The sequence below is a fragment of the Drosophila serrata genome, unplaced genomic scaffold, assembly GCF_035046125.1.
Source record: "Drosophila serrata isolate PLE 108 unplaced genomic scaffold, ASM3504612v1 contig_241, whole genome shotgun sequence".
NCBI lineage: Eukaryota > Metazoa > Arthropoda > Insecta > Diptera > Drosophilidae > Drosophila > Drosophila serrata.
The window spans coordinates 4221483-4247866 of NW_028257139.1; the positions used below are offsets into that span (position 1 = coordinate 4221483).

At 37.6% G+C, this 26384-nt stretch overlaps 6 protein-coding genes across 8 annotated transcripts in view; 2 read left to right on the plus strand and 4 right to left on the minus strand.

Moving 5' to 3' along the window:
* The first annotated feature begins 898 nt into the window (after positions 1-898).
* LOC110188577 (very long chain fatty acid elongase F-like) lies at positions 899-8974 on the plus strand. Of its 2 annotated transcripts, XM_086832018.1 has the most exons (5): positions 899-998; positions 6919-7086; positions 7164-7269; positions 7865-8133; positions 8199-8974. In XM_086832018.1, exons 4-5 carry the CDS (start codon positions 7936-7938, stop codon positions 8754-8756), a joined length of 756 nt encoding a protein of 251 aa, XP_086688144.1. In that variant the 5' UTR covers positions 899-998; positions 6919-7086; positions 7164-7269; positions 7865-7935; the 3' UTR covers positions 8757-8974. The 2 variants fall into 2 exon arrangements, with proteins under 2 accessions (XP_086688144.1, XP_020814000.2); XM_020958341.2 differs by lacking the exons at positions 899-998; positions 6919-7086; positions 7164-7269 and having other exon boundaries at positions 7834-8133.
* LOC110188482 (very long chain fatty acid elongase F) lies at positions 4411-5376 on the plus strand. The gene is made up of 2 exons (XM_020958212.2): positions 4411-4635; positions 4804-5376. The coding sequence occupies exons 1-2, from the start codon at positions 4411-4413 to the stop codon at positions 5374-5376; spliced, it is 798 nt and encodes a 265-aa protein (XP_020813871.2).
* Positions 8975-12238: 3264 nt separating the features above from the next.
* LOC110188395 (very long chain fatty acid elongase F) lies at positions 12239-13597 on the minus strand. The gene is made up of 2 exons (XM_020958117.2): positions 12975-13597; positions 12239-12902 (listed from the first exon to the last, which is right to left on the minus strand). Exons 1-2 carry the CDS (start codon positions 13197-13199, stop codon positions 12339-12341), a joined length of 789 nt encoding a protein of 262 aa, XP_020813776.1. The 5' UTR covers positions 13200-13597; the 3' UTR covers positions 12239-12338.
* Positions 13598-14713: 1116 nt separating this feature from the next.
* On the minus strand, positions 14714-19361 carry LOC110188633 (uncharacterized). Its single transcript, XM_020958408.2, has 3 exons — positions 19174-19361; positions 15388-17095; positions 14714-15327 (listed from the first exon to the last, which is right to left on the minus strand). The coding sequence occupies exons 2-3, from the start codon at positions 15478-15480 to the stop codon at positions 14941-14943; spliced, it is 480 nt and encodes a 159-aa protein (XP_020814067.1). The 5' UTR covers positions 15481-17095; positions 19174-19361; the 3' UTR covers positions 14714-14940.
* Positions 19362-19604: 243 nt separating this feature from the next.
* LOC110188647 (uncharacterized) lies at positions 19605-20339 on the minus strand. Its single transcript, XM_020958425.2, has one exon. The coding sequence runs from the start codon at positions 20268-20270 to the stop codon at positions 19779-19781; it is 492 nt and encodes a 163-aa protein (XP_020814084.2). The 5' UTR covers positions 20271-20339; the 3' UTR covers positions 19605-19778.
* A 3243-nt stretch (positions 20340-23582) lies between these two features.
* The window catches only part of Teh1 (tipE homolog 1 phospholipid transfer protein), a 38595-nt gene continuing 35793 nt past the window's right edge, over positions 23583-26384 (minus strand). For both annotated transcript variants that reach the window (XM_086832019.1, XM_020958275.2), the window contains exon 3: positions 23583-26245. In XM_086832019.1, the coding sequence (XP_086688145.1) occupies positions 26176-26245 (70 nt within the window). In that variant the 3' untranslated portion in view covers positions 23583-26175. The remainder of the gene's footprint in view (positions 26246-26384) is intronic.

The window sequence follows — 26384 nt, forward strand, 5'->3', positions numbered from 1 at the left end:
AATAATGAAAGCAAATTGCACAAAAGGGTTTATTTATTAATTTCAGAGACGTTCCATTTGAATGTTTTCAATAGTTTAAAGGTTTCTTTATTTGATTATTGAACATCGTTTTGCTCTTAGAAAACATGGAAAACACATGACAGTGACCTACGAACTTGCTGTATGCAACAAACTAAACTGCTTGAGAGCGCCTGCCAAGCCGTCAACATGCATGCAAGGTCTTTTTCCTCTGCCAAGCTACAATTAAGGTCGATCCACGCCCCCTGTTTCCGTTTTTTGTTTTACCTATGGCGCAACGCTAGGGAAAAGCGTTGTAACGTTGTTCACCTGTTTGTCATTGTCATTTTGCGACATGTTTTGACTGCTTTATTCAATGGCCAGCATTGAACTTCGAACACGCGATCCACCTGAGCATCGACTGAGTAGAAGCATCGAGCATCGCACTAGATTTGTTCGGCGGCGTTTCCGTAATATACTTTTGAATCAAGTGCTAAGCCACGCGCCGAGCTCTTACCTTCTTTTTATTTTACTAATTGAAACTCTTCACGCCATTTCATGGCTAGATGAATTCCATTTCCGAGTGGCAGCTGTCCAAACAAGTAACCCACGGCCAGCATGGTTGTTGATGACAGATTTTTGGGGGATCCAGCTTGAGAAAAGGTGGGAAAATACTTTTGGCTGTAGTAAAAAATGTACAGAGGGAAAAAATGATGAATTTATAGTACAAAAATTAAATTAAAATCAATAAATTACAGTTTAATCGTTTAAAAAGTAAAGGAATTTTTTGTGCCTTTTACACGTAGCCTAAAACTATGCAATACTTTGTGAACCCTTTTGAAGTAGGCGGGAAAAATGTTTTCTTCATGTTTAATTATAATATAAATATATGTATATAAAGAATTGATCTCAAAACAAGTAAATTTGTAATCAGTGTAATTAATAAAATGCAATAGTTCTATGGAAGTAGTAAACTCTTTATAGAGCACCCTGAAGCTTCGGTGAATCCTCTCATAGTTGTCCTTAAATTTATTTTCCCCATTTTCTTCGAGTATTGTTTTGGTTTGCGCTTTGTGCTTGCTATTTAGTGGGCATTACGCTGCGCCTTCGTCCTCGCTCCGGCGTGAAATGATAATGGCATACGCATCCCTTTGGCACGGCACCCCCGAGGAAGCAGGAAGGGAGATAGCGAGAGGGGAGTAAATGGGGGCTATGGCCATATGTTCTCAGGGGCCTGCTCTGGCGATACTCCCCGCGACCGTCGCTCGCCACTGACCTCAATAATAATTTCGTCTAATTGCTTCGTAATTATGCCGCGCACATGCTTTTCTTGATTCGCCCGCTGTTGGTAATTCACTGCCCTCTCCTATCTTCGCCTGTGCGTGCTCTCCCCGCTCATGGATTCAAGGATGTGCGGTAGCTTCTAGGGGGCGGCTGGCAGACCGGTTCGAGGCGGCCATTTTGGCATGTTATTATTTGTCTCCTTTGTTTTGCGCAATTTTTCGTCATTTTCTTCATTTTCTGTCATTAGAGGCATTTAACTTTTTGCTGTTTTGCCTCTTTCCGATTTGCTTTCATTATTCATGTCCACATTTTGCAAGGAGAGCTGAGTAAATGGTCTGCCGCCCATGTTTGTCGGTCAACGAAACGATGCAAATTAAATTATAAATTGTCCCGAGAATTTAAACACATGTTTCGTTAAATATTTCACAATCTAATGTCTTTGTTTTTTTATAGATCTGCTTTGGCGACATTCTGATTGGTTAAAAATTGTTTGCATATTTAAACTGTTGAAAAAATTGAATTAATAAATTTTAACGTAAAAAACTAAAAATGTTACATTAGGCGTATTTAAAAATAATCTTTAAATATTTGTTATACTGATGTTTTATTCGGGATACTTTATTTATTTCCAAGAAAATGTACTACGTTTGGTATATCCTTAACAAGAAATCCTAATTTCTTGTCTTGATAGAAGTCCAACTTTTACCAGTTATAAAATATTTAGAAGTTTAATATTTTCTAAATATATTTACTAATAATTTATTACCAGTTCATATAAAACTAACCTGGAATCAGAATGTACGATGCAGTCAAGGCTTCCGAGATCTTTCAACATTATTTACGAAACTCAATTGAATTAGCTGTGCATGCACAGCTAAAATAATAATTCAACTAAATAATATTTAAACTAATTAAATTTATAACAAGATGTTTATTACACCTTCATAAAAATGGTCCCAGGAAAATATAAGTGTTTAGTAGACCAAAATCAAAATAAACTTGACATAAAATGAATGAAACAAGAGGAGATTTCTTAATTACAAAACTATTCAAGTGAAAATGCACTCTACAAATGCACGTTCACATTGAGAATTCAATAGAAAATGGCAAAAAGCACCTGCTTCCTTGGCTTACTTCATCCTTTTTGTGCTGCCAAAGAGCTAAGGAGCGTATCAATGTGTGTCAATGGGCGTTTGACTCCAATTGGACTCACCTGTCGTCGTTCCAGGAGTGCAGAGCTGCAGTCCGCCTCTATGTTCCGCTCGTGGCAGTATGTGTCGAGTCATTTAGATGGTATCACTCACATTTTTAATGACAACTAATGCGACTGTCATTTGGATGTGCCCCCATTTTGGCCCTCTTTTCGTCCTGCCCCGACTTAATCACATTTCGGAGGTGGAAAACAGGGGCGGTGGAGGCCGTGTCTCGCTCTTTTGGCCACAAGTAAGTCTAATGCGCACAACTTTTAATTGAGTTTAAAATTGTATGAAGAAAGGACGAACAGAACAGAGCAGAACGGGATGGAATGGAGTGGAATGGAATGGAAGGTCCTGTGCCAATGGAAATCGGCAACCGTAATTATATAGCGGCTTATGCGTGTGTGCTTGCGGGTGTGCGAGTGTTTATGTTCCCAGTTTTTGAAGTGTGTCGGTTTCAATCTCGGTAAATTGCCCATGAAATATTAAGTTTACCATAATGAGACGCAATTTTTATACCTCGCAATTTGGCTAACAAAATTTGGCAGGCATGAAAACTTTACAAAGTCACACACATGTCCATGGCCGCACTGGGAAAAATGGGTTAATGAATGTTTGATTTATTTTTAATATGTTCTTTAAGATATAAGGTTAAATAGTTTAAAGTTTCTTAATATAGATAATAATATAATTTATAAACCTTGGCTTTTTGTATAAAAGCAAGTTGTGTATTATAGTACTCTCTTGCTATTAAGTTTATTCCATTAAACTATAATAAAACCATTCGATTCCTTGGATAACCTATGATTACAAATAGTTTTACACAAACCTAAGTAACTTTGCATACTCATATGATAGTCACAAAGTTTTAAAAAGAATTAAAAATTAATTGAAAGATTAAAAAAAAGAAATGCATACCAAGCATGTCTCCTGATTGTTTTTAGTGCACAACCTTGGCTAGAAAGACAACAGAAAAGGTTAGCTGGGCATTATAAATTGTTTGGTTATATGTCCTTTGCCTGTTTTTTCCTTTTTGTTTGTTTTTGGCTGGATAATGTTAATGCACCTGTCCCCATATAATCCAATAAAAAACAAGGAGCTGCGAGAGAGAAAAAAGCAACGGCACAATCCTTCTTATTCAGTGGCCAAGCGTCGCACATAAAGGACACAAATTCTTTGACCCAATTATGACCATGGAATTGTGACACATTGAGGCCTCACTGCACTCGCCCTCGCCTGGCCTGGCCTGGCCTTCGATGTAATCCAGCGCCGAATGAAAAATGACTCAATTTGCAATGGCCGACATCTTAGCACCGCAGCCCGCAGCACTTTGGGTCCCAACAGACACCGTCATTACTTTTACCGTTGCCACAACCCTTAATAAGGAGTAATTCCATGGCCCACGGATAGTTAGTGGGGAAAATGACTTGGCTTATAAGTAAAATTTCTTGCAATTTCGCATCGACAAATGGCCTTTTTTTTGTATATTTTGTGTATGGTTTTTGCTGCATGGCACGTACCAAAAGCGAGCAAGAATATAAAAACAAAAGTCAGGGGAACGAACACACGACAGCAAAGGAAGGCAAACGAAAATCGAATATTCCGGCTGCCAGATATATCCGTTTGCAAGATTTATTCCACAGTCCTCGCTGTCGAGAGTTGTTTAATTGGAGTTTCAACAGGCGCGAAGTACATACAACACATGTGCTTAAAACAATTCCGAAAGACAAGGTCGTCAAAGGTATTTAATTTCCTCGGCTATGTCTGTCCAGACCTACGCCATTTTACACATAATTAAATTCTCATTTAAACATTTTATGTAAATGGTAGGCATTTTCAGCGGCGTCAGCCACTTGAATTTGTATTAAAAGTCCGAACTTAGTCGAGCTTAGTCGAAAATTAAACATCAAAGCGAACGGAGGGGCCTAGCATCATGGATGAAATTGGAAACATAACCCTGACCGTATCGGGCGATCCTGTCCAGTTTCCACTAATGGGTAGTCCCTGGCCTCCGATGATGGTCCTAGGAACCTACTTGGTATTCGTCCTCAAGGCAGGAAGAATGATCATGGAGAATCGAAAGCCATTCGATCTCCGAGGAGTGATCAAAGTGTACAATATTGTTCAGATTGTGTACAACAGTGTCGCTCTAATGGCTGTAAGTATAATTGCTTAGGGAAAAAAATAGGATAGGATATCAAAGTTCTGAAAGAATAACAACGATTAAAGGCGACTGACAAGTTATTTGTATTTATTAATTAAGTTAATCTGCAAACTCTGGTTAGTCCTGAATCACATTTTTAAATTAAAACTATATTTTTAACAGGCTCTGTACTTCCTGTTTGTTTTGAAAGCATACGACCTGAACTGCATCCAAAGACTGCCACTGGATCACGAACACAAAAACTGGGAACGTCTTCTGGCGTATTCGTATTACTTCAACAAGTATATGGATTTGACTGAGACCCTGATCTTCGTGATGCGGAAGAAGTATCGGCAGGTATCCTTCCTGCATGTCTTCCATCACACCATCATGTGTGTTTTCGGATATGTGTATATTACATTTAGCGGCTATGGCGGCTTTCTATTTCCGGTTTGCCTACTCAACGTGGCGGTGCACATCAGCATGTACACCTACTACTATCTGTCCTCTGTCAGTGCCAAGGTGCAGGCAAGCCTCTGGTGGAAGAAGTACCTCACCATTGCCCAGTTGGTCCAGTTCTTCCTCGCTATTTTATACTTGTTCAATACCTTGAGGCAACCCAACTGCGATGCTTCGCGAACGGTGATCTACATGAGCATGCTACTGGCAGGAGCCTTTTTTATGCTTTTCGGTAACTTTTACGTCAAAGCCTACATACTTCCCGGCAGGAGGAAATCACAGGCGAAGGTGCAGTAGGCAAGGCATTGCATCAACACTTTGTGCTAATTGAAACAATTGAAACTCTTGTTTGTTATGCTAATTTGTAGCGTATTAAATGGATCCTACTTAACGCTAGCCAGCTGTGTTTTAATAAGTTACCCCAAGCTTAGAATCTAGGTGTAGGTCATGGAAAAGTTTTGCATAGCCATTGAAGGGGTAGAGCCAAGCGATGGGACTTAGTTGCAATTTATAAATATGCAATGCAAATAAATAGTTGGTATATGTGTTGCATACCTACAATATAAAGAAAGTCTTAATAAATCAATATGGAATAGATTTTAAGGATCTGAAGCATGATTTAATTATTATTATTGATATTGATAAACAATTTCCGAATATTATTTTATATGAATTTTTCTACGGGTTATATTTAAACGAAATTTCTGAGGGCAATCTTTATATTTATCCTCCCAACAGGGATATATAAATATATATTTTAATCATTTTTGTTTTTCGAAGCACACGTGTCGTTATGTCGCGTTCCCAAGGCTGAATTAAATGAATTGTCGTTTAATGTTCAAACCGCACTAGTGTCTGTCTAATAGTACCTAAGTAGTATATTCACGTATGTTACTATATGCTATAATCTATCATAAAACACGTATTACAATTAACTATGCATTTTGCTGTCACCCTATGACAATTTTCAAAATTGTAAATATGATGCGACAAAAATAAAACCCTTGCTATTTCCGCAGAACAACAACATAACCTACAAACGACCAAGTGCTGCACTTGACTGTTAATTTCCCCTTAATTACATTGTAGTGCCGTAATTATTCAGCTGACACTTTGATTCTAATATCCTACTTGGAAAGTCTGTTTGGGTTGCTCTTCCGGTATCATCATAGAAAGATTCATAGCCAGACCGTCCCAGACTGAAAAGAGTGTACATCTCGATCACTTTTAACTGGAACAACTGGAAAAGTAATCTTTTTTTTTAATAAATTCAAAACTAAAAGACTAAATAGCGTACAATCGGATATACGGGCGGACAAAAGGGCAAGATCGACTCGGCTATAAATGCTGATCAAGAAAAGCGACTTCATTGAGTATACAAATCTTTACAAAACATTTTCATGTTTAACTCTAAAAGAGATAAATCAAAGATATTAACATCTCATGGCATATGTATTGACGTTAAATATCGGGTATATATGAATTGACATTTTACTCTCATATCGCTGGCCTGATGCACACCTTAGAATTTTAGTCGAGTCTGGAACCGAAAACTTCATCAAAAGCTTTTGGGTCGCTATTTCCCCTATATATCATGCCCTGGACTATATATATTATTACACTAGTCGTCGTAATTATTTTGACAAAACCTTGATCTATTGATCTATTGATCGTACCTTTCCTTAAAACGACAGAAAACAAATTTTATTAAAAAATAAAAATTTGAAAAGTTTTTGGTTATTAGGTCTTTAGTGGTAGCAAAATTCAGTGCGAGAATTAAAGAACAAGAGATTAAAAATGAGGTGTGACACATTAAAATATTGAAATATTCATTTTCAGTTTAATAAGTTAAAAAAAAATGATGCGATGAAGAACTTGACATCAAGGAATAGGACTTCCAGACAGGATCTAAGGATCTGTGAAATATTATATTTCAAGAACAAATAAGCTTAAAAATCTGTTCTTGACGAAAAAATATCTGCACAAGTTCTAGAGAGGTTTTTTATGGTAAGATGCAAACCCCTTTATGTTAAATTCTTCACAAAATAAAGTATTTGTATGCTTTTATTACATATTACTACAAGGGCAAAGAACACAGACCATTTGTCAATAGTGAACCAATAATCGTTTCAAAAAAGCAAGGACAATATTTGGAGGTCCTTCCCTATATTCGGAATAAAAGGCTAATTGGTGAGTCGTTTATTCTGCAACATCTGTATTGTTAACAACATCCTGTAAAGAATGTTAGCGTAACCGTCTCGAACAGGACTTCCCAAAATCCAGACTTAAATATTATTAAGATCGTCGGTCTATTTTAAATTGCAATAAAAAAATTTAATGGGGTTCATTCCCTAGAGATCCTTTACAGTTTGGTGGTTTCAATGCGGAGACGCATTTAAAAAGTTATTCAAGCCAAATGACCTACTTTACTAATTTGCTAATTATTATTTTATTTTTTTACTTTAAAGTTTTTATCCTTACTGGTAAATATTTTTCAAAATACTTATGCCACTACTTGAAATCATAATATTTTGTTATTTTTTTTTGTATATATTTTAAAGATCCGAAGAAGAAACATTATATTAGATATATATAAATTCTTTATTGTTAAAATTTGTGTGCCGACTAGTGTGTGTAGTATTAACTTTAAAGTGCGAAAAGCACCTGTGCCGATGGTTATACAATAGAACCTACAATGTACATACAATGTTTTGTTGTACAGGTTAGCTACTGTACTTTATAAATTATGTATTTTAATTTACAATTTAATTAAGACACGTTTTAGTGGACTATTTATTTTCCTAATAATCATGTTCACGAATTCAACCAAAGCCATTTGGGATTGTGGGAACGACCATGCTGACACCTGTAGACTCCGAGGTAGCTTTCACATCCAGTCCTTGGCCCACAGTGGCCATCCTGGCCAGCTATCTGCTGTTCGTGCTGAAGGTGGGTCCTTGGCTAATGGCAGATCGGAAGCCCTTCGATTTGCGTGGCTTCATTAAGGCATACAATATCTTCCAGATACTGTACAACGGCAGTGTAGCCATAAGCGTGAGTATAGGGATATATAATTGAATTGTTTTGGAGGGAGTACATCATACGAATGATTTTCGCAGACTTCATACATCCTCTTTGTGCTGAAGCCTTACGATCTGACTTGCCCCATCACATTGCCACAAGATAATTGGCTCAAGGGTGCGGAGCGTTTCTTGAGTAATGCTTATATCATCAACAAGTTCGTGGATCTGCTCGAGACAGTGATCTTTGTGCTGCGCAAAAAGGATCGGCAGGTGTCCTTCCTGCATCTCTTCCATCACATTGCCATGGTCCTCTATGTATACATCTACGGAACCCTTTACGGCCCCGGTGGCTCCGTTTCCCTGATGATGCTAATGAACGTGATGGTGCACACGATTATGTACATCTACTACTTGCTGTCGTCCATCAGCCCGGCGGTGCAGGCGAGTCTCTGGTGGAAGAAGTACATCACCATCGCTCAGCTGATCCAGTTCGCCGGTATGATGATGTATTGCATCCTAATCCTGTCACAGCCTGACTGCCAGGCGCCCCGTCCTGTGGCTTATGTAGCCGGTTCTTTGTCCGCAACCTTTGCTGTTATGTTTGGTAAATTTTACTACCGGACGTACGTAGTGAAAAACCGGAAGAAGGTCTAGAGTCTAGACTGTATCTCTTAAACCCAATAAAAATGATTAATAATTATTAAATTTTCAATACTCAATTCAACATTTCAATTAACTATGTCTACATATATAATTAACTATTAAAACTATGTGTGTAGTCCACTTTCCTGACTCTGTAATTATCTTTATAAAATCTGACATCTCGAATCTCTAACCCAATCTGTTACTCTGAAGGAATCTATAATCCTGCTTAAAAACCTTTCTGTTCCTTTACAAGATTTTTGTAAATAAGTTTTTAAAATGTAATTACGCCTCAATCATTTCAAAGGAAAAATGTTATATTATATTTACGGCAGTAAAGTGAGATGAGATGGGGTTGTATTTGTATTTTTAAGTTAATAAATGCATCAGCAATCAACCCATAGTTTTTAAAACGTAAAAGTATAAACAGTAAACTAAACAAAATTAATGCATTGTTTCAAGTTAATATATGAAATTTGAATTTTATATTTTTAGCTGAAGAACTTTTATACACAATGGCACATCGTAAACGATATGGACAGTGCGTTAATTAATTTATTATTCATGCAACACACTTTTAAAGTACGTAGTAAAGGATCATCATCAATTGAATGGTCTTGTTATATATATTATTATATCTCTATAAATATAGCCTAGTTATTTTTATTACAAAAATAGCAACAAAAAATCGAAAACCAAAGGGGGTCTTGTGGTGACTCCAAGGGAACTGCACAATGCACGTTTAATGTCATTTAAAACGGCAATTACTCAGCACGCTCTCAGGCCCGGCCAGCTGAGCCAAATGGGAACAGCCACGAACCCGTGTACCGGGGACCCAGACCACACCCAGACCAAACCCAGACTCACTCCCAGCCAGAAGGCACCTAAGCACCCAACTCCGGTTTTGAACAGGCGCTGCACTTGACTGTGGCTTCGCTTTAATGTCACTGCATGGCCGCAATTATTCAGCTGGCACCTCGACTCTGATTCACCGCATGCGATTCCTATGTAAATTCCAACTGGGTAGCCCTTCCGGTGCCATAAATCCCCGGAATGGCCTAGCCCATAGTCCTGTGAAAGGAGCATGGGAATCATGTACGACCCGCAGGATCGGTGTCCCTGCACCGATCGCTTGACCTCGTCGACTGCAGTTGAGCTAATATACCTTATAGATGAGTGGTTTACAATTACAATTTATAGTTAGTTTTTTCTTTCACTCAATCGTAAAGTGTTTGTCGGGGAATGTTTTCTACATTCCTCTAAAAGCTCTATTCTTAGGATTTTCAAAGTAAATAATTTATGAATAATAGACCTAAAATTGTCCCAAGTCCAACTTAAAGTCCATTTTAAATTACATATTAAAAAAAATATTCTACGAACATTCTTGTACCCCATACAAAGGTAAATCAAAATGTAAACAGGATTAAAATTTGGTAAATAAAAGATCAATTATTCAACGTTCAGTGTTGGCTTCAAAGGGCGAGCACCTCCAAGTGAATTTCCAACTTTTACTATTGTTTAATCGTATATGTATTCAAATATTTAATATTCAATATCCTCCAGATACTGTGTTGAAAGGAAATATAATTGAATTGTTGTGTTAGGAGAACATCCTCTGAATGACTTATATCCTCTTTTTGGCTACCAGACCACAAGCTCAAGGATACGACATTTCTAAATATAAAATGTTAAAAATAACACAGTAGCTGTTAATTTTTGAATAGTTATTTTTAAGACTATAGGGCTTTTCATGCAAACTGCTTAAGGGAAAAGTCGAAGGGATATAGTGCAGTGCGACTGCAAGGGAACAATGTGCACAATGCACATTTAATGTCATTTAAAACGGCAATTACTCAGCACGCGTTCTGGCTACACAAGCACTTGGACTCCAATTCGCTGCATGCGATTTCCATGCAAATGCAGGCTGGGCGGCCCTTTTGGCATCATAAATCGTTCGACTGGCCTAGCTCGGGTCTTATATTCTAATTAAAAGAGGTTAGCAATGTGCCTCTACCATGTGCTCGGTCCCAGGCCTATGGATGGAGCATGCTAATCACGTGCTAACCCACAGGATCGGTGCACTATGGGCCAGGCGGGCCGGATTTTGGCCAAAAGAGTCAAAAATTGTTTTAAGAAAATGGAAAAAAACAATTGCATAATAAAAAGGATAGATTAAGCTATCTTTCCTCAAAATTATATTACTTTCTATTCAATGGTTACGAAATGGCAGCTGATCAAAGTGGATATTTGCGTTCTTTTTTTCATTTTATTGGCAAAAATAAAAATTTCCTGCCCCTATGCGGCCAGATATAGTCACTTTGATATGCTCCTAATCTAACTAGTAGAACCCAAAATTAGAAAAAAAATGTTTTTTTTTAAATTACATATATTACTTTACAAACAAATTTAAAAAGAACACTGTATTTCCCCCATTTTTTACAAGTTGTGATTTCATACTTAGGGTACCTCGACGTACCACCTCCGATCAAATTGAAAAACATTTTAAAAATAACGTTGAATATTTCGCTTTTACGTATAAGTTGTGTCAAATGCGCACTCAAAAATCAAATTTTAAAACTTATATTATTAAAAAAATTCTTTATTATACTGTCTAAAGGCAGGCAAGAAATAATATATTTAAAAAATTTGTGGCATACTTTTAGTGCCACATTATACAAGCATCTATAAAATTTATTTGTTTTGTTTAAAACTTAAACTAATTATTGGTTTAAAAACTACTTTTTTTTGTTTTTGTTTTGTTTTTAATAGAGACCATTTTGGAAGTAAAAAACAAAAATTGCGGTAGATTGCTTGAAAGCCGTTCATATAATTGAGACCGGAAATTTAAACTTTAAGGGCTTAAAACTAAAAAACTACTACATTTAATTTAACAAATATATTTTTTCGATATACTTACTTTTGTAAAGTGAGATTCAAATCGAATTGTTCTATTTTTTTTTTAATGAAAAACAAAAAAAAGGAAATATTTTTCAACTTTGGTAGGGATTATGTTCATAAAAAAATATTATTTTCTATTACTAATTTTTGAACACATAAAATTCAATGTTTTGAGAATGAAATTTATTTTAGAAGTTACAGAATTTTGGCCAAACTATGAACTTCCAGGCCCATAGTGCGAAGTCCATGTCCCGATTGCCTCAATGCATTTCGGGTTCAAGCTGTTTGACATTAAAGGCATTTGAACAAAGTATCGACTGCATTTAAATTAGTTTATGTATTATGCAAGCGAAGTAAATGTTTATGCATTAAGTATCATACATGTCGAGAGAACGCTGAACAATCAAAAAATAGCTATGGTTAAGGCAATGTTATGAGCCCTTAACACATTTTTTAAGATTTGAAAAGGTCAAATTGACTAAAGGGGTTATGGCTTATGGATTAAATCTCTTGTGAGAAATAATATTTAATTTTACTCGTTGTCTGGGTCTTTTTTGTTCAAAGCTTGAGATGATCTGGAAAGTTTAACGCAATGGTTATTATTCGGAAATCATAACATAATAAGATCTGAACTTTATTTATTCATAATTAATTCGTATTCATTATCTACGAATTTTTTTTGTACTTGCCATGCCTCTATTCTAATCTCTTCTTCTGTTTTGGAAGAATATAAGTGCTAATGTAAAAGTTAATAAATAATATAAGGAATACAACGGCAAAAATTGCGCACAAAACCGATGAGAGTTTGGCGATTTCACAGTCGGGCTGAAAGAGGGTATAGATGCTGTGCAACAGGACGATAACGAACTGGATCAACTGGATGGTGGTCATGTACTTCTTCCACCAAAGAACAGCCTTTGAATTCCGATTGAGGGATGACTGGTAATAGTATATGTACATAATGCTGTGCACGAGCATATTCCAGAAGACAACGAAGAGGCCGTGGCCCCCATAGCCTATATAGTGTATATAAAAAAAGGGTATGTACATCATGTAGACGTGGTGGAAGACGTGCAGGAAGGATATCTGGCGATCCTTCTTTCGCAGGATGAAGAAGAACGTCTCCAGCATGTCTATGAATTTATTCACAAAGTATGAGTAGCACAGGATGCGCTCCCAGTTCTTGTACTCATGATCCATGGGCAAGTTCCGGATGCACCGTAAATCAAAGTTTCCTGGGCCAAACATAAAGTGGATGGTCTGTGGATTGTTACATAAAATTAATATATTCTTGTTCACGATCATTCATGAGCACAAAAATTAATCACTTACAAATACGAACATGAGGAGATTGTACACGATTTGCATTTTGTTGTAAACTTTGATCACAGCGCGAAGATCGAATGGCTCTCGATTCTCCATAAACTTCGGGCCAATCACTTTCACAAGTAACAAGTATGTGCCTATAATGGTCAGGATAGGCCAGTGGCTGCCCAAGAGCGGCAGTTTCACATCCTCCGAGGGTGTCCTCATAAAGTCCCATATCTGGGAAAACATGGCGATTATCTGTGCGATCCCGGCGTCAGCGCTTTGGTAACTAATTCGTATCGCGGAACGTTGGACTTGTTAGCTTTCGATTCAAATGACAATTAGGTAACTTATTAATGCCAAACTAATTGCGTAAGCTGTTTTACGCATTTAATTAAAAGTTCTTACGAAAGCAAAGTGCGTTTTGTAGTTTTTTGTAGCGAAACGAAACGGTTTCGCGGTGTTTAAATTAAACTTTAACGAAAACTACGTAAGGTTTTAGAAGCTTTCAAAGTAATTATAACAAATTATAACCTTTAGCTTTTACTTTTGTATTTGAAACAGGAAAATTAATATTTCTTTTCATCATGGTTTATATCACAAATATAGGACGGGTTAAAGGTCTTTTGGCCAATATCTTCGTCAACATGGTTGATTCGTATGCGGTCTGGTCTGGGTGTCGGTGCCACGTCGACTAATCAAATTTTTCTAAGTTGGCTTGGATCATTATTTAAAATGGTAATTGAGGGATTGACGAGGAGTTAATTATTCTCTGTACATTCCATGACGTCCAAGGAAGTCTAAGCTTTCGACAAGGCATTTTTCATTCCCCGAATTTCCCACTAAATTTTCATAATATTTACACATATGTATGCCTCATCATTATTAGGGGATTATAGATAGAGAATGTAAATTCAAGTTCCTTCCAAGATTGGCGATAGGTCTCTCTGATTTCTTTGGTTTCACTATGCAACAAAGAAAGAATGCAACAGAAAGAATACAAACCATTTTGTATTTTGCAACTTAACCCAGAGGTTTTTCTTTCCATTTAAATAAATTCAGTTCCAAGTCAAGTCTGATTAAAAAGTATATAAATATGTACATATCCAACGACAGCACACTAACCTAAATTCAAATGAATGCCAATTAATGTGACACTCACTGATTTGGATATTGTCTAAGCGGCCAAAGTATACTCTGCCTTTTAATCGATTCTAATAAAACCAAACTTTTCAGGATCCTTGGTAACTTTAAAACATGATTATGGAAATTCCATTAAAAGTTTTATGGGAGGGCTGCTCTAGGGAAATGTTGGAAAATCACGCACATGAAATCGGAGGAGTTGGAGTCGCATTGGGTTACGCAGTGGCCACCAAAAATTGGTGGCGAAAGTGCAGTTGCAATGCCTTCCAGCGGAGCGCGGCGGAAACGGAAATGGGAAGTAAACAAATACCGCCGCATCACGCACATCCTGTGTAACAAAAGTGGCAACAACAGCCACACAAATTTAGAACTTAATACGCCCACGTTCCCAACTAAATTACAGTTGTTTAAAGGTGCGCAAAATTGTGCAAGAACTAAATGACGATGCATAAATTGAACATTCAACGTTAATACCCCTGGCTTGTAGGCAGAACTTATTGGGAATTTTAGCGTCAACAGAGAGAACTTCAAATCTGCCCAGATTTGGCAACGAAAATGCAGTTGCCCAAGAAAGCATTAAGCTTATAAGCTTAGCTGGTAACATTGTAAAGAAAAACACATTTCTATAAACAAATGTTTTAATTAAATAAAAACATGTATACGGCTTATCATAAGTCCCAAAGATCAAAAGTAAAATACAGAAAGCATGATAATATCGATGTTACAAGTTTTATACAGTTAATATATGTATGTATGCGAAGTGTATTTGTGTTTAGTTGCCACCAGTCTCTCAGCTCGGCGATTATGCAAATGCGCATGCGTGGCAATAAGGTTAAACAGTCTTCACTTATTCGTTGCATGCATCTGCTGTTTCACTGACGGCAATATATTTGCGGTTGTTCATAACCACGATTTCCATCATTGGAGGTGTGATTTTGGGTGGCCCATTGGAATTTGCGGATGTGGAAGTTTGTGGGACTTCTTCAATCAAATCGTTCAGCGAAGTCTCTTGCGCGTTCTTCGGGGTCTTGTTCTCCTTCTTCTTTTGGGATTCAGTTAGCTTTCCCTTCTTTTCCAGGGGTTTCTCAAGTTCGTTTATAACCTCGTTTTCTTGATTTTCCGGCACATCGTCCTGCGAGTTCTTCTCGTCAACATTCTCAAAAGCTATCTCCTCCTCATGTTGAACCTTCTTTTTATTACTGTTTGCTAGGTATTTCTTGGACTTAAAACATGCCTACGGAGTTGCAGGGTCTAAGAAAATGGGACAAGTTTCATTTATGAAATATTCTCTTACCGGGCAAACATAAATGTTCTTCTTGGTTGCTCGATCCCTGATTACTTTCCTGGTCCTCACTTGGCAACATGAACATTTATTAAACGGCGCCATTGCGAAAGAGAGATTTTACGTATATTAAAATTCTTTTTTCTTTTTGACAGGTGGCACAAAAGTGTGACATGTAATGAGAGACCTAATAGATCACAAAAAAGGATACGCTTTTTATTGCTATGGTATTTTTTTAAGTATGAACGCATACTTGTTTTATTCAGAGTTGTTGCCTCTTTTACCAATCAAATTATAAGAAGTGATATAAAAATGTATTTGTTAGGAATTTAAAATAAATATATTTGATGATTTTGAATATAGAATTGAATTCAGTAGATGAAATAACAAAGTTTAACATTTAATTTAACTTGTACATTAATAACAACTCTATATGTAACTGAAAGAGTTCTATCTTTCCATGGCAACTCTATTTGAATTAATACCAATTTTGAATGCCACAGTACAGATATATTAGCTTTCTCTAGCTATATTTTGCCAGAATAAGTTCATATGTAGCTCACACAGATGCCATGTTGCCATGTGAATGTATTGACTTTGACAAAATGCAAAGGATTTGCAGGGATATTTATTAATTAATATTAAAAATCTGTATTTTGTGTGAATAAAAACCTATTATGAGACCAACCAAGTGGACATAACCCATCCACCCTTGCTATATATTTTCATATCGGGGTTCAGTATATAACATGAACGAAGGCTAAAGACTTAAATGAAGCAAAGCCGAAAAGCAATCCAGGAATGCACTCGACTTCCATTAGCATTCCCTGCCAAATTGCTCAACTTTTTAAGTGCTTTGATTTGCATTGTGAGTGGGGGAAAGGACGGGCAGTGGGATGCAGTGGGTGTGTGTTCCATTAAACTGGCTCTGGGCTGGCTTGGCAACTGCACCCAGTCTCCGTACATCTTGATCCGGTGTTTGCATCTGCATCTGCATCCGAAACTGAAACTTAAACCGAAACCAATGTGTAAAGCTGTGCAAACGACCTTTGATGTGGGTCTCTGGCTCTGGTTTTGTCGCTGGTTTAGTCTCGACTCGTATTCAAATTAACGCCATTAGGCCAATTTGGCACTTTGCCCTGGCCCCGAAAAGGCGCACGGAGAACTTTCACAAACAAAAGGTAACAAACGGCGGCACGATGTTGGTTGCCATAGCTTTACCCAATCTCCCAGCTTCCTCCGGTCTCCTTTCTCCTCCATGCCACTCACATGCCAATGCACGTGTAAATAAAAGTCAAGTGAGAAAAACAAATAAATTAGGAGCGCATCCTTTCTGTTCGTTGGCAGCGGGCATTTCTCTTCGTTATTGCGCGAATGCCTTTAATTACGACACCAGGCGGCGAGTGCAGCAACTGTGTCCCAAGTCCAAAGTCCTGCCAGTTTCCCAGCTCCCTGCTCCTTGCTCCCTGCTCCAGTTTCCATTCCCCGTTCTCCGTTGGCGCAGCCTGCTCAATTTATGTTTATTTGAGAGCTGTTGCACTTGACTAATGTCCTTCGCCTGGCCTCTCATCCCGCCACTTAGCATCCAGGCGAGAAGGAAACCCCTTCATTTCCTAGCAAGCAGAGGCACTCCCTCTTCTCCACTGACCGCTGTTCGGCACAGGATCAACATCCTTTGGGCCAGACGCAAAGCAGACGGGGCTCTTGAATATACCACAAGCTGAAAATAAACAAAATATATAAATACATATTAAGAAAACATTTTACAGATTTAAAAGACAAAGGAAGCAAACTTCGGCTCGCCGAAGTTTATATACCCTTGCAAATAGAACTTCTATGACTAGGAATCCATACAATATAAATTATACATATTTGTGTTAAAAAACAAAGAAGTAATACCTGCTTTCATTTCATTCACCTATACATATAATATTTGCAGTTTTACAGTCACAAATTTTTTGCTCCACATCTAACGATCGTTTGTATGGCACCTACATATATGATATAGTCGTCCGATTTTCATAAAATTTGACACAAAAGACTGATATAAAATGGCTATACCTCAAATTTGATTAAAATCTGTTGAAAACTGAAAATGTTATATTTTGTAATTGTATTATTTTCTGGATCGTTCCTATGGGAGCTAAAAGATATAGTAGTCCGATTTTCATAAAATTTTACAAAAAATTGTAGAATAATATGAAACAACTATATCTAAAATTTGATCAAATTCTGTTGAAAACTGAAAATGTTATAATTTTTTTTGTAAAAATTTTCCGATCATTTCTATGGCAGCTATATGATATAGTCGTCCGATCCGGCCCGTTCCGACATATATACGAGTGAGAGTATATAGAAGGCTAACTACAAAGTTTCATTCAGATAGCTTCAAAACTGAGAGACTAGTTTGCGTAGAAACGGACAGACGGACAGAAGGACAGACGGACAGACGGACAGACGGACATGGCTAGATCGACTCGGCTGTTGATCCTGATCAAGAATATATATACTTTATATGGTCGGAAGTGCCTCCTTCACTGCGTTGCAAACTTCTGACTGAAATTATAATACCCTGCAAGGGTATAAAAAAAAGGATTTCCCATTGGAAAATAATAATTGAGTTGAAATTAATTTAATTTATTTCATATTTTAGGTTCCATAATTTACCGCTTTTACATAATTATATTCAGTATTCCTAATACGCTTTCTCCCAATCATTTAACTATATTTTTTCCTATAAAAACAAAGCAGTTATACATATATCTATCTTTTTGTAAATAAAAATTATTTAATATATGTATTAGCTTTGAACATGTTTTATTTAAATCTCAACTTCTCACTTTCCCATCTAAATCGAATCCAATCTGCAAAGAAATCGATGCATCGATCCACGCGCCCAAGTGGTTCCATTTGCCGGCGGTGTTCCAGAATAAATTTGATTGTAATTGATGGCGCATTTGATTTATTAGTTTTCTCATTAAACAAATTGTTGAACAATGGCCTCTCGCTCGGCAAAGAACAATACAATCTGGTCGACACACGCACTCGCACACACACTCATTGCCCGGGCTTAGTACTTGCGCTTATTTATGTAGATTGATGGTCATTCGTGTAAACACATCCATTGACGTAAATTTGAATAAACATTTTCATTAGCAAAATGTCCATGAGCCCCAGGAGACAGTCCAGAGCTTGATTTCTGATGGCCAATGTCCGATGGCCAGCTTTGGCTATCCTGGCCACTGTAATGATGACCTGGCCATCAAATTTGTTCAATTGGTTTTCACTTCGGCTGTGTAGAAATGTTTCAGCCTGTTTTTTGGGTAATTTATGATATCGGACAAAAGTGTCAATTACAGGACACCGGATACAGGACACCGGACTTAATCCTTTCGAAGATTCCCTGGACAGCAATTGGAAAACGGCCGAGCTGGTGATTGGCTAGATAATGATCGGGATGCATTGCTAATGTTTGGTTCGAAATAGCATATTTAAAGAAATTCAACAATATACGAATTTTCTGAATATAATGGTCAAGTGTTTGTTTATTTTATTATTGTTTATTGCAGGTTGCAGGTTTGATTTTAACTAAGAAACTTTTAAGTCGAATTCTTAATGAGGGCCAAACCTGATAATTTGAACGAGAAAAGAAGCTAACTTTGAGAATAAAGCAATGCCATGGAACCCGGCAATAAGTAAATTAATTTTAAAATCAATGCATAGCTAGCACAGCTAGTTGTAGATATTTATATACATTCTGTCTATATACATACTATAATTGTCATGGTTAAGACTTACCGTAGTAGAGGACACGTGGCTATCCATTTCCGTTGTTGTTTAATTTCTTCCAGTGGTTCAATTAAGTTTTTTCAGGAATCATCGAATTGAGCTTCACCCTGAGTATCCAGATGTATTCCATTGGCCATGTGATCACTATCACTATCATTAAACATAGATGTTAACACCGGGGGGGGGCCGCAAACAGACTGAGGCCTGAGCGACTGCAGCACCCGTATTTATAGTGCCCCAGCGAAGAGAACAGAAAGGGAGAGAGAGCGGGAGAGAGTGTGACATCTCTAGAGAAAGGCAGGGAGTGCATGCATGTACAGCCTCCGGGTAAAGAGCATAACAGAGAAAGTGAGAGGGAAAGGGAAAGAGGCATGCCTAGAGAAATGCAGAGAGTGATTGAGAGTGCCTGTATTTATAGTCAATGAGTAAATAGTGAGCCATTATCAGCCAAGTAATAATTATTATTTATTGTTTTAAACAATGTATAATCTGTGTTATCTATCACAATTTATATTCGATACATATTAAAATGTTGGTAATAAATTAAGCAAACATTGTTTGTATAAGTCTAAAGTCTCTTGATGAAGTTGTAAAATCCATTTACTCCGGGGTTCCTATTTTTCAGGCACTATGTTGTTGTTACGGTCAGAGTCGGCAGGCGAAGCGATATTGATCCCTTGAAGGAGATCCACTTGGTTCTGGAACATTATGTAGTCCCTGTCGACGATTTCCGGCACATTCCAGTAGTCATCCTCCACAACGGGGCGTGGCGCCTGCACGTGGAACTGCTCGATGATAACGCTGTCCAGGAACTGGCTGCGCAGCTTCTGGAAGAGGTCCACCTTCTTGCTGCGCCGAATCTTGACCTTCTCGATGACTTTCCTGAAGGTTGGATGCATCGAGTGAGGATCCGGAATACTCTGGGCCAGGGTAACAGCGGCTGCCATCACCATATATGGACTAAGCGTCGCGCGACTCAGATTCCGCTTGTTGGCCCAAATGCAGGAGCAGCGGCCACACAGTCCGGTCACGAAGTTGGTCACTTGATTGGGACACATCTCGCACTTGGCCACTTGCAGGAGGGGATTACGCTTCAGCCGATTCATTGTGCTAATTATTTTCCGGAAGAGCAGCAATTAAAAAATGTGCTCCGGCTAGTGATGGGTGAAAAAGTTATCAGGGTCGCCAAGTAAAAGGTTTCCTTAACCTTTATAGAGTTGTCACTAATTTGGTCAAAGACAACTCTGAGGCTTAATCGATACTATCGCAATTAAGTTGTATAAGGATTGTATTAAATTGTATTAAAATTACATTTTTTAATGTTCATTCTAAGAGATGTAGTAATACTTTTCGGAATAAGTAATATATGAAGAAGATGAGGTGCAAACTATATACCTATGATTTATTCCTCATAAGCCCAAAGTCCTAAGCTTAAAAATCCTTAGCAACTTCGTCTTTCAACGATGCTCTCTTTTCAGCCCAGTATGGCGGAATTCGTTTAATTTCTTAAATTGAAATTATGGTAATTTCCTGCAGTCATGCAAGCCCTTTTCATACTCGTTCGTGTCTGGCCGGAACCGATGACGAGAGGCAGGAGGTGGGAGGAGGAGGAGCAGGAGAAGGAGGCTAACCGAAAGTCAAGTTCATAAATTCTGAGGCTCAAGGCCCGGTGAGGTGAGGTGAGGAGCACCTGTCCAGGCTGGGCGGCCGCAGTCACCGCTGCACCGGCACGCTTCCCATTCATGGCCCAAACCCAAACCCAATCCCAATCCCAATCCCAAGCCCAAGCCCAATCCAATCCAAGCCGAAGGTTAGAACGGCTAATCGATAGCTCTCCATGGCGATGGCCGGGGTGTTGATTTATGGCATTCCTGACGCAACGAAACTTGCTCCGGGAGCCGACAAAAGTGACACATTAATGTGTTCGATTGAAGTGCCGACTACCTCCACACAGCTATATCCTGGGTCCTCAATCCTCAGTCCTCAATCCTCATCTCTCCTACCTCAATCCTCAATCCTCGCCAGCACAGACACAGGCAGAAACAAAAAGCGCCCAGGGCGCAATGGCAGCTTGTTAAGCTCGTTGTTCTCTCAATTGCTGCTCCAAGTGGAGCGTTTCATTTGGACACCACCCTCAGTACCCCACTCACAGCTTCATCAACTCATCAATCGGTGGAAAATCGGCAGTGATGAGAACAGGTACATATATACTTTCAGGGAAACCAAAGGACTCTTAGTTACCAAAAGTTCAAAGCGGCTTTTTACAATATAAGTATTACTCATGATTTGATGTTCCTTTCAAGTACAAGATATTAAATACTAAGGGAAGATATTTAGTAAAAAGGAATCTAAGGTACTCCAAAATCTTCAGATATATGGAACTAAACAAGAACATTACATCACTGGTCCACTTCTAACCTGTTGAGAGGGCTGCGTGGCCCGAGGTCCTTCGTCCTTGTTGCGATTTGTGCTCGCAACTTTGCGGCAGGATTGTGTGGAGAGAACCCACTTCCCGACTAATCGATGCAGGATCAACTGGAGCTTACGGTTATGACATCGTTTTCTCCTTCCCTCGATTTTTTTTCAGGACTAACCACACTTATCCACTCACGTGGTATATTCCCGCACAGAGGGCCACCACAAAGTCGGTCTAACTCAGTTTTTGGCTTTTGCCAGGACAAACACAACTTGGATTGAAGGCAGCCAGCGTTCGGCTCTCAGCTCCGCAGAAACCACGCAAAATTTCTTTTCGCAAAGCGCACAAAAACCGAAGGAAATCGGCGGAATAGCGACAGGGGGGACTGTGGCATGTAGATTGTGTTTGCCAATGCTGCAGCTCAAGTGTAAACATCATCTGGTGGCAAGGATGTGCGGACGGACGACCTCCCCCATCTAAGAGAAGAAAAGCTACAGGCAGAGAAATAGGTTATGCGATATCCTTGGCTGAGTTTCAGTTGTCATATTTGAAATGGAAAATACCTTCTTGAACTTAAAGGTTTCCAGGAATCAAAAAATATGTAAGGATAAGGGGAACATGATTTATTTAAGGAAATCCTTGTGAATTAAATTTTCCATACTTTATTTAATGTTGACTATTGAGGGAGAGAATGAGAAAAAGACTTTTATCATATGCCAAAAGAATATTCCTTTCAATACTGTATCATAAATATGGTATTGTTTGATATTTAAAACTTTTAGATATTAAAAAATATTGTATTCAATTTTAAAACTATCGCATTATCCAAGAAATATCCGAAATAAGTTATGAAAATTGATTGCTTCTTGCTATCGATTTGCATTTTTAAAAACCTTTTAATAACCTCTTTTAATAATATTTCCTAAATGGTAATTAAAGTCAAGTTTAAGCTTTTCTATTTGACTTTTTCTTTAAATATTAATCTTTATAATGACCAACAGTCTCGACATATCGATATTTTCAGACAACCCTAAAACAAAGCTCAAAATGGTTGCATCTGCACTATAATTCCTTACGGGGTCTAGCTGCAAGATGGTGGTAACCATGATACAATTATACACAATTATACTTATATATAATATATATACTGATATAATTATATGTAATTGTATCATGGTGGTAACCTTGTTGGAGGGTTGTGTGGTTTAAAAAATAGGATTTTGTTTATTTGCAACAACTTGACAATCGAATTAATTTTCATCTCATATCTATCATTTACAGAATTTTAACAATTCGTTTAAGGTAATTGTTTTTTGATTATATTTCTTAAATCATAAACAAGGTTATGATTATAGTAATTAGTGTATAGTACTTATTATGAGTATAGTCGAGTTCTATATTAGGAACTTTTGTAAAAAGATAATTACCTAAACTTTCTTTGAGTGTACTTATCATTCTTTGTCTCCCATCCCTCTCCCTTGTGTACCGCGACTGTGCCATGTGTGTGCCTCAATGCGTTGGCTTCTGGTGCCTCCATCAACGCTGGATGCCTTTGATTTCATTTCACTTCATTTCATTTTGATGTCGGCGGTGGAGTGCTCGCGACTGCGTCGATACACAAGGGGTGGGTGCTGCCCACCCACCGAGCCACCGAGCCACCCACTGGATGGAACCAGGAATCCCACCCACCGAGCCACCCACATCGCACCTCGAGATGGTACCCAGCTCCCCTGTGAAACTGAAATCACTCTGCATTTTGGGGGAAAGCCAACGGCCTGGAATGACGGACGATGGCTGGCGATAACTTCTGGTGGTTTGGGTAAAAATGCTGGGGATTTGTGTAATTTACTTCATCGAATATTCCGGATGGAAAATGGCAAAGGTTTATATGTAGTGGCCATTTGACTGCCTATCCCAGCTGCGATGAGATTTACTTACCGGGTCCAGCGATTTTCCCCCAAATAGTTTCCAAGCGAAAAAAAATAAAGGCCAATGGAGTGCATTTGTTTTGTTATGTTCTTTTTAATTTCCTTCAATAATATGTATGTCTCATTTATTATTCAATATGCGTTCTAGTTCTATTATTTTCCATTATTTCTCTCATCATAATATATGTATAAATTAATGTCCATTTGTTCAATGCGTGTGTGGTGTGTCCTTGTTAAATGCGGGACATGCTCTCAAGTTGATCGAATTTGTAAAACGAGTTTCGTCCTTCTTTGAACTGACAAAGCCAATTTGCGTGGTGTATAAAAAAACATTGTGCAATTCTCAAATTCAAATGTTTTCCTTTATATAACAACAATGATAATAATAACAATAATAGTAAGAATTACGCGAATGTTTATTGCATTATTGACGGTTTTATGGTTATAACAACAAAACCAATTAACGAGCCTGTGGGGGGCGAGGTTTTTGTAAAAATGGAGTAATTTCCACGGCATCTCCTCACAATTTTCCTATTTGATTCGCTTATTGTAGTACTTGGGTTGCTCTCCTCTCTGCTGTATCTTAAAAAATGTATTAAAATTATCTTAACTATCAAAATTATATGCACTTTGTTGTAGCTTCTTCATTTCAATTTCTATTTATATTTTTATATCGATCTCTAGTCAACTTATGTACACTCTTGTATTATATCTGTGTTCGGTTTGTTAGTTATCATTTTCGGATTTCTGGTTTTGCTTGCCGTGCCTTAACTATGAACAGTTTTGATATTACAAATATAATGCAATTATCCTTGATGCCATCGGTAGCTATATCCATCTGTACTTAAGTTTAGTGAGTGGCATTTACATGTATCTACATGAATATCAAAAAACTATGCAGGTTCCTCTAATTCCAACAATGTTCTGCAGCTTATACAAATAAATGTTAACATTCAATATCCCCTAACTTCGTCCTCATCATCGTCCTCGTCCTGCTCGACTCCAAAAAGCCTCTGTATCTCAATGTGGAACAGAATAAGCGGTTTAGTTACAAAATTGGGCGCAGCATATCCTGTGACTTGTGCCTAGTGGTGGTGATGGAATGATTTAAAATATTTCAATTGGAAGGACACATTGCCTCATTCAATTGTTTTTTTTTTAGAAATCAAATATTGTCAAGCACGAAGGTGTGTGTGGTGTGAGTGTGTGTGTGTGATCAGCCTCGGGTATAAATAATAACAATCACTAAGAAGGTGTTATGATTATTGTGATCTAACTACACTACGGGTGCTGCTGCTGCTGGTTGATTGAGTGATTGATTGATGATTGAATCAAGACTGAGAAGTTCAATTGCTTTTCATAATTTTGTTACAATACTCAAATATCGCTTTTCTCTAAATATCATTCAAATGATCACAGTCACAAAACGTTTGTTATTGAATTAACATTTTTAAATATTTTTTAACATTTTCTACACCTTAAAAAATCAAGAAAAAAAGAAAAGCTAACTGTAACTTAAGCAGACAAAAATTTCAAATAATATGTGACTAATCTTCTCATCTTGGGGCACTTTGTGAAGGGCATACCGACTTCGTCTAAGACGAAGCTCCTACTCCACCTCCTTCTCCTCGTAGTTTTCTCTACAAATCAAACCCAAAAGCATTTTGATGGCGAATCGTATGTGATGTGGGCGGTTTTTCTATATAAAATGAGGCGTGGCGTGTCGTCTACTTCTGTGTGGAGCGATTAACCGAAGCGTAAAATGTTTTGCCGCTGGCCGAATTTCCATTTGAATTGAATTTCCAATTGCATTTTCCTATTCTTGTTATTTTTTAGTTTTCTTTTCTGCTCTTTATGGTAACTATGACACTTTGCATTTGTAGTTTTCGGTTGCTTTCGCCTTTCGTCGTGATTAGCTGAACATTTGGTTGTATTTAATTACTAATGCATTACAAACTTATTCATTACCTAATGCAAAATTGTACACTTAACATTAATGTTTCTCTGGTTTCCCATTGTTTTCTCTTTCTTTTTTTTCAGCAGTACAAAAATTATTCATTGCATTTTCTGTTTTTAGTTTTTGTTTTATATCCGTAATGATTTCATTGTTTTAACTAAATGTACACATTGCCAAATTTCCCATATTATATATATATAATTCGCACAGACACACATATACACATGTATATTGTATACGCGGCCAGAGATACAAACATACATAATATGCCATTTCCATTAGCTTAGAACTAGATTTCATTTATATTTCATTACCACCTGCGTTGGTTTCCTCTCGGTTTAAAAATCATTTACGCTAAAAAGTAACTAAATTTAATCAATCTTAGGAATTATTCAGTTGGATCAATTATTAATTTATCTCTGTGTGTGTATGTTTGTGTTCGTTTTGTGTCTCGTTCATCCGATTCACATCTGTTCTGCTCAGCTCCTTACTACATATCTAGCCTCTGATAGTGTCTCGAGTCCTTTGGCTACGACTTCCGGTCCACTATCTTAGCTATCTCCATTCGAATTTCGATTGGGTTGACACTATGTTGGAAGAACAAATAGATTATCCTTAGCTAGTTCCGCAGGACTGGTTATCAGGTTCTGCTAGAAGTCGCTACTCGTCGATGGATTCCCTAAATTGCTCTCCACAGTGTCGTCCTTGTGTCAGAGGGGCGGCTTGTAGACTTCAATAGCAGGCGTGAGCATATCCACTCGCGTTGATATCGAAGTATCACTGTAAAGAAAAGATGTATACATTTGTAAAATATTACATCTATGGTATAAATAGTTGTGAAAATAGCTTATAAATCAAAGAAATTATACATCAATAGATACCTCTATTAAAATTATTAGCAATATGTAAACATTGCATA

Bases quoted from the DNA above. Each gene is read 5' to 3' on its own strand.
- LOC110188577 (XM_086832018.1), top strand. From the start codon at position 7,936: ATGCTGACACCTGTAGACTCCGAGGTAGCTTTCACATCCAGTCCTTGG. The intron at 8,134-8,198 runs GTGAGTATAGGG...TGATTTTCGCAG, and splicing joins ACGGCAGTGTAGCCATAAGC to ACTTCATACATCCTCTTTGT.
- LOC110188633 (XM_020958408.2), bottom strand. From the start codon at position 15,480: ATGGCGCCGTTTAATAAATGTTCATGTTGCCAAGTGAGGACCAGGAAA. The intron at 15,328-15,387 runs GTAAGAGAATAT...GCAACTCCGTAG, and splicing joins AGAACATTTATGTTTGCCCG to GCATGTTTTAAGTCCAAGAA.
- LOC110188482 (XM_020958212.2), top strand. From the start codon at position 4,411: ATGGATGAAATTGGAAACATAACCCTGACCGTATCGGGCGATCCTGTC. The intron at 4,636-4,803 runs GTAAGTATAATT...TATTTTTAACAG, and splicing joins ACAGTGTCGCTCTAATGGCT to GCTCTGTACTTCCTGTTTGT.
- LOC110188395 (XM_020958117.2), bottom strand. From the start codon at position 13,199: ATGTTTTCCCAGATATGGGACTTTATGAGGACACCCTCGGAGGATGTG. The intron at 12,903-12,974 runs GTAAGTGATTAA...AACAATCCACAG, and splicing joins ATCTCCTCATGTTCGTATTT to ACCATCCACTTTATGTTTGG.
- LOC110188647 (XM_020958425.2), bottom strand. From the start codon at position 20,270: ATGAATCGGCTGAAGCGTAATCCCCTCCTGCAAGTGGCCAAGTGCGAG.